The sequence below is a fragment of the Ranitomeya variabilis genome, chromosome 6 (assembly GCF_051348905.1).
Source record: "Ranitomeya variabilis isolate aRanVar5 chromosome 6, aRanVar5.hap1, whole genome shotgun sequence".
Classification (NCBI taxonomy): domain Eukaryota; kingdom Metazoa; phylum Chordata; class Amphibia; order Anura; family Dendrobatidae; genus Ranitomeya; species Ranitomeya variabilis.
In genome coordinates this window covers 584,251,666-584,268,736 of record NC_135237.1, presented here as the reverse complement: position 1 = coordinate 584,268,736, position 17,071 = coordinate 584,251,666, and the positions used below count along the sequence as shown (strand labels likewise).

General features: G+C 46.3%; 1 protein-coding gene across 3 annotated transcripts in view; it reads right to left on the bottom strand.

The window, feature by feature from the left end:
- The window catches only part of WDR97 (WD repeat domain 97), a 684,776-nt gene that overhangs the window by 367,641 nt on the left and 300,064 nt on the right, over positions 1–17,071 (bottom strand). For all 3 annotated transcript variants that reach the window (XM_077271608.1, XM_077271609.1, XM_077271610.1), the window contains exon 13: positions 13,880–14,035. In XM_077271608.1, the coding sequence (XP_077127723.1) occupies positions 13,880–14,035 (156 nt within the window). The remainder of the gene's footprint in view (positions 1–13,879; positions 14,036–17,071) is intronic.

Genomic DNA, 17,071 nt, shown 5'->3' with positions numbered 1-17,071 from the left:
CACTTGGGTATTTTCTATCATATAGACCCGTCAAAATGACTTCAAATGAGATGTGGTCCCTAAAAAAAAATGGTGTTGTAAAAATGAGAAATTGCTGGTCAACTTTTAACCCTTATAACTCCGTCACAAAAAAAAATTTTGGTTCCAAAATTGTGCTGATGTAAAGTAGACATGTGGGAAATGTTATTTATTAAGTATTTTGTGTGACATATGTCTGTGATTTAAGGGCATAAAAATTCAAAGTTGGAAAATTGCGAAATTTTCAAAATTTTCGCCAAATATTTGTTTTTTTCACAAATAAACGCAAGTTATATCGAAGAAATTTTACCACTAACATGAAGTACAATATGTCACGAGAAAACAATGTCAGAATCGCCAAGATCCGTTGAAGCGTTCCAGAGTTATAACCTCATAAAGGGACAGTGGTCAGAATTGTAAAAATTGGCCCGGTCATTAACGTGCAAACCACCCTCGGGGCTTAAGGGGTTAAGCAAGGTGATGAATGGAAAACCGCATTCAATACGCCCGAAGGTCATTTTGAGTACTTGGTGATGCCTTTTGGGCTCTCCAATGCGCCTTCAGTTTTTCAGTCCTTTATGCATGACATTTTCCGGAAGTATCTGGATAAATTTTTGATTGTTTATCTGGATGATATTTTGGTTTTTTCTGATAATTGGGATTCGCATGTGGAGCAGGTCAGGTTGGTCTTTAAAATTTTGCGTGAAAATTCTTTGTTTGTCAAGGGCTCAAAGTGTCTCTTTGGTGTACAGAAGGTTCCCTTTTTGGGGTTCATTTTTTCCCCTTCTGCTGTGGAGATGGACCCAGTCAAGGTCCGAGCTATTCTTGATTGGACTCAGCCCTCGTCAGTTAAGAGTCTTCAGAAGTTCTTGGGCTTCGCTAACTTCTACCGTCGTTTTATCGCTAATTTTTCTAGCATTGTGAAACCTTTGACGGATATGACCAAGAAGGGCTCCGATGTAGCTAACTGGGCTCCTGCTGCCGTGGAGGCTTTCCAGGAGTTGAAACGCCGGTTTACTTCGGCGCCTGTTTTGTGCCAGCCTGACGTCTCACTTCCCTTTCAGGTTGAGGTGGATGCTTCGGAGATTGGGGCAGGGGCCGTTTTGTCGCAGAGAGGCCCTGGTTGCTCTGTTATGAAACCTTGTGCCTTTTTCTCTAGGAAGTTTTCGCCTGCCGAGCGAAATTATGATGTGGGCAATCGGGAGTTGTTGGCCATGAAATGGGCATTTGAGGAGTGGCGTCATTGGCTCGAGGGTGCTAAGCATCGTGTGGTGGTCTTGACTGATCACAAAAATCTGATGTATCTCGAGTCTGCTAAATGCCTTAATCCGAGACAGGCCCGCTGGTCATTGTTTTTCTCCCGCTTTGATTTTGTTGTCTCGTATTTACCAGGTTCAAAGAATGTGAAGGCCGATGCTCTTTCTAGGAGCTTTGTGCCTGATGCTCCTGGAGTCGCTGATCCTGTTGGTATTCTTAAAGATGGAGTTATCTTGTCAGCTATTTCTCCGGATCTGCGACGTGTGTTGCAGAGATTTCAGGCTGATAGGCCTGAGTCTTGTCCACCTGACAGACTGTTTGTCCCGGATAAGTGGACCAGCAGAGTCATTTCCGAGGTTCATTCCTCGGTGTTGGCAGGTCACCCGGGAATTTTTGGCACCAGAGATCTGGTGGCCAGGTCCTTTTGGTGGCCTTCCTTGTCAAGGGATGTGCGGTCATTTGTGCAGTCCTGTGGGACTTGTGCTCGAGCTAAGCCTTGCTGTTCTCGTGCCAGCGGTTTGCTCTTGCCCTTGCCTGTCCCGAAGAGACCTTGGACACATATCTCCATGGATTTCATTTCTGATCTTCCGCTATCTCAGGGCATGTCCGTTATCTGGGTGATATGTGATCGCTTCTCCAAGATGGTCCATTTGGTTCCTTTGCCTAAGCTGCCTTCCTCTTCCGATCTGGTTCCTTTGTTTTTCCAGAACGTGGTTCGTTTGCACGGCATCCCTGAGAATATTGTGTCAGACAGAGGATCCCAGTTCGTTTCCAGGTTCTGGCGATCCTTTTGTAGTAGGATGGGCATTGATTTGTCGTTTTCGTCTGCTTTCCATCCTCAGACTAATGGACAGACGGAGCGAACCAATCAGACTTTGGAGGCTTATTTGAGGTGTTTTGTCTCTGCTGATCAGGACGATTGGGTGACATTCTTGCCGTTGGCTGAGTTTGCCCTTAATAATCGGGCTAGTTCCGCCACCTTGGTTTCGCCTTTTTTCTGCAACTCTGGTTTCCATCCTCGCTTTTCTTCGGGTCATGTGGAGCATTCTGACTGTCCTGGGGTGGATTCTGTGGTGGATAGGTTGCAGCAGATCTGGAATCATGTGGTGGACAACTTGAAGTTGTCACAGGAGAAGGCTCAGCGCTTTGCCAACCGCCGCCGCGGTGTGGGTCCCCGACTACGCGTTGGGGATTTGGTATGGCTTTCTTCCCGCTTTGTTCCTATGAAGGTCTCCTCTCCCAAATTTAAACCTCGTTTTATTGGGCCTTACAAGATATTGGAAATCCTTAATCCTGTATCTTTTCGTCTGGATCTTCCTGTGTCGTTTGCTATTCACAATGTATTTCATAGGTCTTTGTTGCGGCGGTACATTGTGCCTGTAGTTCCTTCTGCTGAGCCTCCTGCTCCGGTGTTGGTTGAGGGCGAGTTGGAGTACGTGGTGGAGAAGATCTTGGATTCTCGCCTCTCCAGGCGGAGGCTTCAGTACCTGGTCAAGTGGAAGGGCTATGGTCAGGAGGATAATTCCTGGGTGGTCGCCTCTGATGTTCATGCGGCCGATTTAGTTCGTGCCTTTCATGCCGCTTATCCTGATCGCCCTGGTGGTCGTGGTGAGGGTTCGGTGACCCCTCACTAAGGGGGGGGGTACTGTTGTGAATTTGCTTTTTGCTCCCTCTAGTGGTTACTAGTTTTTTGACTCTGGTTTTTCTGTCATTCCTTTTATCCGCACCTGGGTCGTTAGTTAGGGGTGTTGCTATATAAGCTCCCTGGACCTTCAGTTCAATGCCTGGCAACGTAGTTATCAGAGCTAGTCTGCTGTGCTCTTGTCTACTGATCCTGGTTCCAGTTATATCAGCTAAGTCTGCCTTTTGCTTTTTGCTATTTGTTTTGGTTTTGTATTTTTGTCCAGCTTGTTCCTAATCTATATCCTGACCTTTGCTGGAAGCTCTAGGGGGCTGGTGTTCTCCCCCCGGACCGTTAGACGGTTCGGGGGTTCTTGAATTTCCAGTGTGGATTTTGATAGGGTTTTTGTTGACCATATAAGTTACCTTTCTTTATTCTGCTATCAGTAAGCGGGCCTCTCTGTGCTAAACCTGGTTCATTTCTGTGTTTGTCATTTCCTCTTACCTAACCGTCATTATTTGTGGGGGGCTTCTATCCAGCTTTGGGGTCCCCTTCTCTGGAGGCAAGAAAGGTCTTTGTTTTCCTCTACTAGGGGTAGCTAGATTCTCCGGCTGGCGCGTGTCATCTAGAATCAACGTAGGAATGATCCCCGGCTACTTCTAGTGTTGGCGTTAGGAGTAGATATATGGTCAACCCAGTTACCACTGCCCTATGAGCTGGATTTTTGTATTCTGCAGACTTCCACGTTCCTCTGAGACCCTCGCCATTGGGGTCATAACAATAAACATCGGCTCCTAGTCACTGACTTTCCCTCTGTGGCGCAGAAAAGTGCATCATTTTTTTTCTATTTTTTTTTATTAAACAGATATTGCGTTTAAGGCGGGGATCACACTTGCGAGAAACTCACACAAGTCTCTCGCCTCAATACCCGGCACTGCCGCCAGCACTCAGGACAGGAGCGTTCAGCTGCATAGAAATACATGCAGCCGCACGCTCCGGTCCCGAGTGTCGGCGGCAGTGCCGGGTATTGAGGTGCGAGACTCGTGCGATTTTCTTGCAAGTGTGACCCCGGCCTAACACAGATTTCATGTGTGTGTCTTTATTTAAGGCCGGGATCACACATGTGAGAAACTCGGACGAGTCTCGCATCTTAATACCCGGCACTGCCACCGGCACTCAGGAGCGTGTGGCTGCATAGAAAGACATGTACCTGCACGCTCCGCTCCTGAGTGCCGGCGGCAGTGCCGGGTATTAAGATGCGAGACTCGTCCGAGTTTCTCACATGTGTGATCCCGGCCTAACGCTTTATTAACATTTTATTATGTTTATTACTAAACATCGGGCTTGGTATTATCTATCTATCTTATCTATATATTATCTGTCTATCTATCTATCTATTATCTATCTATCGATATATCTAGCTATCTATAGATATATCTATCTATAGATAGATATATTTATAGATAGATATATCAGTAGATAATAGATAGATAATAGATAGATACGATAGATAACAGATGGATAGATAGATAATAGATCGATAGATAGATAGATAGACAGATAGATAGATAGATAGATAGATAGATAGATAGACAGATAGGTGATAGATAGATAGATTGATAGATAGACAGATAGGTGATAGATAGATTGATAGATAGATAACAGATGGATAGATAGATAATAGATGAATAGGTGATAGACAGACAGACAGATACGATAGATAGATAGATAGATAGATAGATAGATAGATAGATAGATAGATATGATAGATATGATAGATAGATAGATAGATAGATAGATAGATAGATAATAGATGGATAGATAGATAGATAACAGATGGATAGATAGATAGATAATAGATGGATAGATAGGTGATAGATAGACATACGATAGATAGATAGATAGATAGATAGATAGATAGATAGATAGATAATAGATGGATAGATAGATAGATAATAGATGGATAGATAGATACAATAGATACGATAGATAGATAATAGATAGATAATTGATGGATAGATAGATAGATAGATAGATAGATAGATAGATAGATAGATAGATAGATACGATAGATAATAGATAGATACAATAGATAGATATGATAGATAGATAATAGATGGATAGATAGATAATAGATGGATGGATAGATAGATACGATAGATAGATAGATAGATAGATAGATAGATAGATAGATAGATAGATGGATAGATAGATAATAGATGGATAGATAGATACGATAGATAGATAGATACGATAGATACTATAGATAGATAATAGATGGATAGATAGATAATAGATGGATAGATAGATAATAGATGGATAGATAGATAGGTGATAGATAGACATACGATAGATAGATAGATAGATAGATAGATAGATAGATAGATAGATAGATAGATAGATAGATAGATACGATAGAAACTGTAGATAGATAATAGATAGATACAATAGATAGATAATAGATAGATAGATAATAGATGGATAGATAATCGATGGATGGATGGATGGATAGATAGATAGATAGATAGATAGATAGATAGATAGATAATAGATGGATAGATAGAAGATAATAGATAGATGCAATAGATAGATACGATAGATAATAGATGGAAAAAAACGCATGTAAAAACGCATCAAAAACGCAGGTGACCTGCCAGTGACCTCAGGTGCAGATTTTACCTGCGTCAAATCCAGAGCAAATCCTGATGCAATCCTGACGGTGGAAACATACCCTAATAGGTCCGTTAGGGGGGCTGATCTCTCAGCAAAATTGGGTATAAACTGGCGGTAGTATCCAATGATGCTGAGGAATGCCCTCATCTGTTCTGTGCCAGTTTTGGCTGGCCTTAATCTTGTTTACGTGGGTTTTGATAACCCCGCGCCAATCCCTTATCCTAAGTACCAGGCTTCCGTGAATCTTATCACTCATTTTTTTGGTTTCGATATTAACCCCGCGATTCTCTGAGAATCCAGTACTGCTTGTACCTGGAACAAGTGGGTATTCCAGTTGGTACTAAAAATGACGATATCATCTAAATATGCCGACGCGTATTTCCGATGAGGCTCTAACACTAGGTCCATCAGCCTCTGGAATGCGGCCGGAGCCACATGTAATCCAAAAGGAAAGACGACTTTGTGATAAAGACCCTCTGGCGTTATAAAGGTGGTCTTTTCTTTCGCCAATTCTGTCAGTGGGATCTGCCAGTAACCTTTGGCGAGATCGAGCGTGGAGAAGTACTGGGCCTCCCCCGCTTTCTCAATTAGCTCGTCCACCTGGGGCACTGAATAAAGGTCAAACTTTGATACCTCATTCAATGTCCTAAAGTCAAAAGCGTAATGACCCATCTGGCTTCAGAATTAGGACAATGGGGCTGGCCCACTCGCTCCGGGATTCCTCAGTGACTCCTAACTGGAGCATTTGCTTCACTGCAGCCGCGATGGTTTGCCTCCGGGCCTCTGGCACTCGGTACGGTTTCATCCGACCCCTTACCCGAGGTTCGGTGACAATGTTGTGCTGGACCACCGAGGTCAGACCCGGCAGTTCTGAGAATACGCCCTTATTCTGTTGCACCACATCTCGTGCTTCCTGTCGCTGCTGTTTTGTGAGAGTGTCATTCATCTTAACCTCACCCTGGCCACGTCCTTGGCCGGTGCCAGAGGGATCTCCGTTGGTACGACCGGAGTCGACTCCGTGACCAAACATTCCTGGACCTTCTAGGCTTTAAGCAGGTTAACATGATACAGTTGTTCGGGTTTCTTCTTTCTGGGCTGGTACACTCTGTAATTCACTTCTCGTACCTTCCCCCGCATCTCATGGCCCTTGCCCCTTGGCCATGAGTTTACTCTCTGCGGTGGGTACTGGTACCAGCACCCGGTCCCCTTCTTTATAGGTCCCGACCGTGGCTTTTTTATTATACGTGCGGCTCTGTGCGGCCTGGGCATCCATCAGATGTTCCTTTACTATGGGCCTGACTGCCACAATACAGTCCTGCATGATTGCCACATGCTCGGTTACTCTCCGATGTGGAGTTGGCTCTTGTTCCCACATCTTCTTAGCTACGTCGAGCAGTGCCCTCGGATGCCTGACATACAATAGCTCAAACAGTGAGAAACCTGTGGATGCCTGTAGTACCTCGCGAAGAGCGAACATTAGATAGGGCAAGAACATGTCCCAATTAGTGTTGAGCATTCCGATACCGCAAGTATCGTGCACAAGCTAAGTTCTGAGTTTTGTTACTTTGTAGTTTGTGCATTCACCTTTTGGTATCATGTTCCCCTCACTCTCATAGTGTTTATTCCTGTGTATTGCTTTGTGGTGCTGTTTACACTGTTTACCTCCTGGGGTGGGGGTTTAGTTCAGGAGACAGGGACAGGTCGGTGACTTGGGCCTCCCTACCTTCAAGGATACCCCCAAGTTAAGGAAAGACAGGGCTTCCCCTAGCCTGAGGGGCAGTTCAGGGGCCAAGATTCCTCATCTCCTGTTTTCCTGTTTCTGCCCCGTGACATTATAACCAACCATTCTTTTTTTTTTTCTGGTGAGCCATGGCCCAAATGCAGGCCTTTGCCCAATTGCTACAGACTTTCACCGATGAGTGTAAGGTGCTGTGTGGTGAGGTGGTGCAGCAGCTGCAGCAGTTGTTGGGGTTTTGGGCCTCGGCTCAGGTTCAGGCTGTACCAGAACCCAAGATATCTCTCCCAGACAGGTTTTCTGGAGGGAGAGATACATTTTTGGTTTTTAAGGAGGCCTGCAAGCTATACTTCAGGCTCCGCCCCCGTTCATCAGGGAGTGAGGAACAATGGGTGGGAATCATCGTTTCCCTTCTTAAGATTGATCCCCAATCCTGGGCCTTCTCCCTGCCGACCGGTTCACCATCCCTACGGTCGGTGGACGAGTTTTTTTTACGGCTCTAGCGCTGGTGTATGGTGATCCAGATGGTGTCTCCCTGGCGGAATCCCGACTCCGTAAGATGAAGCAGGGGGGCCGGCCGGCTGAGGAGTACTGTTCGAAGTTCAGGAGGTGGGCCACTGACACAGTGGAATGACCCTGCCCTTAGGAGCCATTTTGCAGGGTCTATCCCCTAGGTTGCAAGATACTCTGGCGCAGTACGCAGCCCCCAGGTCGTTGGAGGCCGCCATGTCCCTTGCCATCCGGGTGGATAGACGCTTGAGGGAGAGGCATACACCAAGTGTGTCCCCTATAGTCCTTGCTAGGGAGGAGGACACACCTGGGCAGGTGGACGAACCCATGCTGGAGGGAGGAGTTGGTTCCCAAACTGGGTTGCCTGCGGTCCGCCGTGGAGTGGGGGCATGTTTCTACTGTGGGCAGACTGGTCATTTTATCAATGTCTGCCCAGCGCGTGCCAAAGTACATGCACCATCCAAAGAGCCGCTTCCTCCTGGTCGTGTGGAGAGAGGCGACCAGGGTGTGTATATTTCCTCCATTTTTTCTTCTCAGTGTACCTTACCTGCTGAGGTGGTTATTGGTGGGGTAACTGAGAATATGCCGGTGCTTGTGGACAGTGGAGCGGGAGTCAATTTGGTGGATGCTCATTTTATCTAGACCCATGGCCTGAGGTGTAGAACACTAACTAAACCCCAAAGCGTCCAGGCCATTGACTCCGTACCACTCAGCCAGGGGTGGGTGACCCAAGTCGTGGATGATATACACCTGCGTATAGGGACTCATCATGAGGAGAAACCTTTTTTCCTTTCTGGTCATTGGGGGTTAATGCAGTTTTCTCCCCCCGGTGGCCGCTGGTGTCATTGCATTGCTGCTGGGTCAGCTGATGTTTGTGACCACTCCCACCATCCTTTATAAGGTCACCTGGTGCATCAGCTGACGGTTATACAGGTCCTTCTGGAGACCAACCTCGCAGTAGCAGCTCCCTGGTGTCAGCCAAGTCTGGTGTTTGGAGCTCAGTTGCTGTACTATCTGTGTTGTGGAGTCTGCAGCGGCGTGCACAAGCTAAGTTCTGAGTTTTGTTGCTTTGTAGTTTGTGCATTCACCTTTTGGTATTGTGTTCCCCTCACTCATATTGTTTATTCCTGTTTATTGCTTTGTGGTGCTGTTTACACTGTTCACCTCCTGGGGTGGGGGTTTAGTTCAGGGTTTAACAGGAGACAGCGACAGGTCGGTGACTTGGGCCTCCCTACCTTCAAGGGTACCCCCAAGTTAAGGAAAGACAGGGCTTCCCTTAGCCTGAGGGGCAGTTCAGGAGCCCAGATTCCTCATCTTCTGTTTTCCTGTTTCTGCCCCGTGACAGGACCCTTACGGCAGGTATCCCTGACTCGTGATCTTCAGGCACCACACCTGGAATGACATTTACCCTGGTCTCCCACAGAGAACAGTTCCTCATGTATACACACCAACCCCCACTTTCCAACCATTGGGGTTGTTCCCGGCAACTAGTGACCCATAGACCAGAGTCACTAAGCTCCCTGAGTCCAAGAGAGCTTCTGTCTGGTACCCGTTTACGAATACCTGGCACAGATGGGGTTCGCTGCATGCAATGCCTGTAGATGTGGTGCAGACTGAGTGGGCATACATAAAGACCCTGTGCATAAACCCACAGTCCATAGGTTCAGCAGGGGGGCAGTTGGCATCGCCAGCACCTGAGAGTGGAGGCACCGTTAGTCTTTGAGACTGCTTTGGGGGAAACTGGTCTCCTGCCATTCTCTCTCCAGGGTACCCGCTCAGTATGGACTGTGGGCTGACTGTCCCCAGTAAGGGAATGCGACCCTTTCCCCAGCTCCTGGGCTTGCAGGATCCAGCGTGACAACCGCAATGGGGCAGAGTCCCATATAAAGTCCTGACTGGCTGTGTACCACTCGATTACCCTCCCCGGAGTCAAGGTTTCCGGTTGGAGCCTGGGCCGCCACAAAAGTCCTCAAAAGCACCCGTTGGGCTCTCACATAGGTACTAATCCCCAGTCGGGCAAGGATCTCACCTTTTTAGCTTGTCTTGTGTGTCCTCTCTACTGAGATAAAAGTGAACTGTGAATGACATGTGTAGTGTCTGCAGGGGAGCAATTTGTATTCGATTCCAATCTGTTTCTGTTCATCTCCTCCCCTATGGCTTTCATTTTAGGATGTATTAGTATTCCTCTTCCTTCTTTTCAGGTCTACATACATGATCATTATGTACTAGTTTTGGGTCACTTACCTCATTACCTTCCTGTGATATTTAATCTAGTCATATGGAAACATACAGCTGCTTGATATACTTCATTTGTATTTTTTCGTTTGTGAATTAAGGTTATTGGATGATGTTAATCATAAGTTGTTCATTTATGTTTTAATGTTCATAGACTTCCTTGATAAAGGCAAATGTTGCCGAAACGTTGGATGGAATGATGTCTGTTGACTTATTATGTCGGCTGTTCATTAATAAATCCAAAATTATTTGAAAATTGAACTTATTTCTAACTGAGTGCCAAAGGTTACCATTTACAGATTCTACTTCATATCCTTTGTGCCCCATCCACCTGATAGAGTGCAGCACTCCTGATCGACTGGTAATGTTTACATTTGTTTGTTGATCTGAAACATTTACATGTGAACAACATGCAAAAGAATGGGAAATCAGGGAGGGGGCAAACACTTTTCACACCACTGTACACTGGGATAGACTACTGATCATACATGCACTGGGATAGTGTACTGATCATACATGCACTGGGATAGTGTACTGATCATACATGCACTGGGATAGTGTACTGATCATACATGCACTGGGATAGTGTACTGATCATACATGCACTGGGATAGTGTACTGATCATACATGCACTGGGATAGTGTACTGATCATACATGCACTGGGATAGTGTACTGATCATACATGCACTGGGATCGTGTACTGATCATACATGCACTGGGATAGTGTACTGATCATACATGCACTGGGATCGTGTACTGATCATACATGCACTGGGATAGTGTACTGATCATACATGCACTGGGATAGTGTACTGATCATACATGCACTGGGATAGTGTACTGATCATACATGCACTGGGATAGTGTACTGATCATACATACACTGGGATAGTGTACTGATCATACATGCACTGGGATAGACTACTGATCATACATGCACTGGGATAAAGTACTCATCATACATACACTGGGATAGTGTACTGATCATACATGCACTGGGATAGACTACTGATCATACACACACACTGGGATAGACTACTGATCATACATGCACTGGGATAGTGTACTGATCATACATGCACTGGGATCGTGTATTGATCATACATGCACTGGGATCGTGTACTGATCATACATGCACTGGGATAGTGTACTGATCATACATGCACTGGGATAGTGTACTGATCATACATACACTGGGATCGTAAATCAGCATAATCTATGGCTGACCACTATAAGATAAGAAGCGATTCTAACGAAGTTAAAACAAATATTTTTATTAGATATCTACAAAATAAAATTAAAAACAATTAAAAAGACAGGGTCACAGAGCAATGGTGAGAAACAGCCATGGGAGCGCAGCCAGTGTCACAGTGTTACTGACCTCTGTACCGCTCTCCATTAGGTAACACCCTATACTACAGTGGGGAAAAAAGTATTTAGTCAGCGACAGCGACCAATTGTCCAAGTTCTCCCACTTATAAAGATGAGAGCGGCCTGTAATTGACATCATAGGTAGACCACAACTATGAGAGTCACAATGAGAAAACAAATCCAAAAAATCTCCTTGTCTGATTTGACAAGATTTATTTTGCAAATTATGGTGGAAAATAATTATTTGGTCATTAACAAAAGTTCATCTCAATATTTTGTTACATATCCTTTGTTGGCGATGAAAGTCTTCACAAGGTTGGCACACACTGTTGGTGGTATATTGGCCCATTCCTCCATGCAGATCTCCTCTAGAGCAGTGATGTTTTGGGCTTGTGGTTGGGCAACACGGACTTTCATTTCCTTCCTTAGGTTTTCTATGGAGTTGAGGTCTGGAGACTGGCTAGGCCACTCCAGGACCTTCATATGCTTTTTACGAAGCCACTCCTTCATTGCCCTGGCAATGTGCTTGGGATCATTATCATGCTGAAAGACCCATCCACGTCTCATCTTCAATGCGCTTGCTGATGGAAGGAGGTTTGCACTCAAAATCTCACGAAGCATGGCCCCATTCATTCTTTCATGTACACAGTTGTCCTGGTCCCTTTGCAGAGAAAAAGCCCCAAAAGCATGATGTTGCCACCCCCATGCTTCACAGTAGGTATGGTGTTCTTTGGATGAAGCTCATAATTCTATCTCCTCCAAACATGACAAGTTTTGTTTCTACCAAACAGTTCTACTTTGGTTTCATCAGACCATAGGACATTCTCCCAATACTCTTCTGGATAATCCAAATGCTCTCTAGCAAACGTCAAACGGGCCCGGGTATTTACTGGCTTAAGCAGGGGGCAACATCTGGCACTGCAGGATCTGAGTCCCTGGCGGTGTAGTGTGTTACTGATGGTAGCCTTTGTTACTGTGGTCCCAACTCTATGTAGGTCATTCACTAGGTCCCCCCCGTGTGGTTCTGGGATTTTTGCTCACCGTTCTTGTGATCATTTTGACCTCACGGGGTGAGATCTGGAGCCCCAGATCGAGGGAGATTACCAGTGGTCTTGAATGTCTTCCATTTTCTAATTATTGCTCCCACTGTTGATTTCTTCACTCCAAGCTGGTTGCCTATTGCAGATTCAGTCTTCCCAGCCTGGTGCAGGGCTACAATTTTGTTTCTGGGGTCCTCTGACAGCTCTTTGGTCTTCACCATAGTGGAGTTTGGAGTGTGACTGTTTGAGGTTGTGGACAGGGGTCTTTTATATTGATAACAAGTTCAAACAGGTGCCATTACTACAGGTAATGAGTGGAGGACAGAGGAGCCTCTTAAAGAAGAAGTTACAGATCTGTGAGAACCAGAAATCTTGCATGTTTTTAGGTAACCAAATACTTATTTTCCACCATAATTTGCTAAATAAATCTTGCCAAATCAGACAAGGTGATTTTCTGGTTTCGCTTTACCATTTTGACTCTCATAGTTGTGGTCTACCTATGATGTCAATTACAGGCCTCTCATCTTTTTTAAGTGGGAGAACTTGCACAATTGGTGGCTGACTAAATATTTTTTTCCCCACTGTATATGATCTTGAAATTACTAACTATGGATGTGTTTTCCAGGGGGTCCATGAGGGTATAGTGCAGATCCCATTGACTACACTCACACACACTGACATATCTGCACTCCCAGGATTCCCAGTACCATTGTCACGTTCAACTATGTGGCATCTATCTAGTAGTCTACTGCAATCTCAGCATAAAGCCTTATACTTTGTGGCCACTGGGGCTCTGGTGTCATGGACACACCAATCTCCCTGATACTCTGTCATTTCCTCAGCTAGTCCACCATTCCTCCCACTCCTCTACCTGTCTGACATATATACTATACATTGCTGCTTTCTTACTCTTTTTTGGAGGCTCTGATGCCCTGTCTTTTTAATTGTTTTAATTTTATTTTGTTGATATCTAATAAAAACATTTGTTTTAACATAGTTAGAATGGCTTCTTATCTTATGGTGGTTGGCCATAGATTATGCTGACTTACGTATTCTGAAGTCTCTAATGCCTACTATTTTTGGACATATGGGACTGAATACACTGGGATCGTGAATTGAGAAATGTGTCCACTCTAGAGACAACAATATTTGTCTTTAGGATCTGAAAGTAGATAACTCTCCTTGTGCCTCCAAGCCCGCTACCCGATCTAGCCGGATCACGTCTTGATGCACCTGGATTACACTACTTGATGTACACAGTTCACATGACCCAATGTACCAGGATCAGATGAATTGATCTACCCAGGTCACATGGCCTGATCTACCCGGATCACATGGCCTGATCTACCCGGATCACATGGCCTGATCTACCTGGATAACATGGCTTGATCTACCCCCACCTCTACGTGCTACTCACAGTGAAGCCGGGTTTCTCCGGGTACATGAGCTGTAGGTATTTCTCCATGGCTTCTCTTCTGGTTTCTTTGCTGCTCTTCATTCTTTTAAAAGATCGCAGCTTTCCCATTTGGATGAGATGAAGCTCCTGATCCCTGGTGCTTAATAATGAACATTCCTGAAAATGTGAAGCATGAAACCATGTGATTAGCCCTACTACGTACAGTCCGGACTGGCAGAATACTGTCATGTCGGGACCGGCCTCATTCTGTCACATCTGGAACGACCCCTTCTATAATGACAGGATCGGCCCCATTCTGTCACATTCGGAAGGGACAAATTCTGATATGTCGGGACCGGCCCTATTCTGTCTCATCTGGAACGACCCCTTCTATAACAACAGGATCTTTCACGTCCGGATTGGACGAATTCTGTCATGTCGGGACCGGCCCCATTATGTCACGTCTGGAACGACCCCTTCTATAATGACTGGATCGGACCCATTCTGTCTCGTCCGGACCGGATGAATTCTGTCATGTCGTGATCAGCCCCATTCTGTTACGTCTGGAACAACCCCTTCTATAATGATAGGATCTGTTACGTCCGGACGGGATGAATTCTGTCACGTCTGGAACGACCCCTTCTATAATGACTGGATCGGCCCCATTCTGTCTCGTCCGGACCGGATGAATTCTGTCATGTCGTGATCAGCCCCATTCTGTTACGTCTGGAACAACCCCTTCTATAATGATAGGATCTGTTACGTCCGGACGGGATGAATTCTGTCACGTCTGGAACGACCCCTTCTATAATGACTGGATCGGCCCCATTCTGTCTCGTCCGGACCGGATGAATTCTGTCATGTCGTGATCAGCCTCATTCTGTTACGTCTGGAACAACCCCTTCTATAATGATAGGATCTGTTACGTCCGGACGGGATGAATTCTGTCACGTCTGGAACGACCCCTTCTATAATGACTGGATCGGCCCCATTCTGTCTCGTCCGGACCGGATGAATTCTGTCATGTCGTGATCGGCCCCATTCTGTTACGTCTGGAACAACCCCTTCTATAATGATAGGATCTGTTACGTCCGGACGGGATGAATTCTGTCACGTCTGGAACGACCCCTTCTATAATGACTGGATCGGCCCCATTCTGTCTCGTCCGGACCGGATGAATTCTGTCATGTCGTGATCGGCCCCATTCTGTTACGTCTGGAACAACCCCTTCTATAATGATAGGATCTGTTACGTCCGGACGGGATGAATTCTGTCACGTCTGGAACGACCCCTTCTATAATGACTGGATCGGCCCCATTCTGTCTCGTCCGGACCGGATGAATTCTGTCATGTCGTGATCGGCCCCATTCTGTTACGTCTGGAACAACCCCTTCTATAATGACTGGATCGGCCCCATTCTGTCACGTCGGGAACGGCCACATTCTGTCACGTCTGGAACAACCCCTTCTATAGCGACAGGATCGGCCCCATTCTGTCGTATCGGGACCGGTCGCATTCTGTCACGTCGGGAACGGCCCCCTTCTGTTACGTCTGAAACAACCCCTTCTATAATGATAGGATCTGTTACGTCCGGACGGGATGAATTCTGTCACGTCTGGAACGACCCCTTCTATAATGACTGGATCGGCCCCATTCTGTCTCGTCCGGACCGGATGAATTCTGTCATGTCGTGATCGGCCCCATTCTGTTACGTCTGGAACAACCCCTTCTATAATGATAGGATCTGTTACGTCCGGACGGGATGAATTCTGTCACGTCTGGAACGACCCCTTCTATAATGACTGGATCGGCCCCATTCTGTCTCGTCCGGACCGGATGAATTCTGTCATGTCGTGATCGGCCCCATTCTGTTACGTCTGGAACAACCCCTTCTATAATGACTGGATCGGCCCCATTCTGTCACGTCGGGAACGGCCACATTCTGTCACGTCTGGAACAACCCCTTCTATAGCGACAGGATCGGCCCCATTCTGTCGTATCGGGACCGGTCGCATTCTGTCACGTCGGGAACGGCCCCCTTCTGTTACGTCTGAAACAACCCCTTCTATAATGATAGGATCTGTTACGTCCGGACGGGATGAATTCTGTCACGTCTGGAACGACCCCTTCTATAATGACTGGATCGGCCCCATTCTGTCTCGTCCGGACCGGATGAATTCTGTCATGTCGTGATCGGCCCCATTCTGTTACGTCTGGAACAACCCCTTCTATAATGATAGGATCTGTTACGTCCGGACGGGATGAATTCTGTCACGTCTGGAACGACCCCTTCTATAATGACTGGATCGGCCCCATTCTGTCTCGTCCGGACCGGATGAATTCTGTCATGTCGTGATCGGCCCCATTCTGTTACGTCTGGAACAACCCCTTCTATAATGACTGGATCGGCCCCATTCTGTCACGTCGGGAACGGCCACATTCTGTCACGTCTGGAACAACCCCTTCTATAGCGACAGGATCGGCCCCATTCTGTCGTATCGGGACCGGTCGCATTCTGTCACGTCGGGAACGGCCCCCTTCTGTTACGTCTGAAACAACCCCTTCTATAATGATAGGATCTGTTACGTCCGGACGGGATGAATTCTGTCACGTCTGGAACGACCCCTTCTATAATGACTGGATCGGCCCCATTCTGTCTCGTCCGGACCGGATGAATTCTGTCATGTCGTGATCGGCCCCATTCTGTTACGTCTGGAACAACCCCTTCTATAATGATAGGATCTGTTACGTCCGGACGGGATGAATTCTGTCACGTCTGGAACGACCCCTTCTATAATGACTGGATCGGCCCCATTCTGTCTCGTCCGGACCGGATGAATTCTGTCATGTCGTGATCGGCCCCATTCTGTTACGTCTGGAACAACCCCTTCTATAATGACTGGATCGGCCCCATTCTGTCACGTCGGGAACGGCCACATTCTGTCACGTCTGGAACAACCCCTTCTATAGCGACAGGATCGGCCCCATTCTGTCGTATCGGGACCGGTCGCATTCTGTCACGTCGGGAACGGCCCCCTTCTGTTACGTCTGAAACAACCCCTTCTATAACGACAGGATTTGCCCCATTCTGTTATGTCACAGAAAACAACAAGTAATTCCAGCGGATCTATTCTACTTGCCAGTTAAAATCCTTTTTATTATTTCATCTTTAAAATAATCAATTTTGCAGAAATCCTTGATGTACAGAGGGGG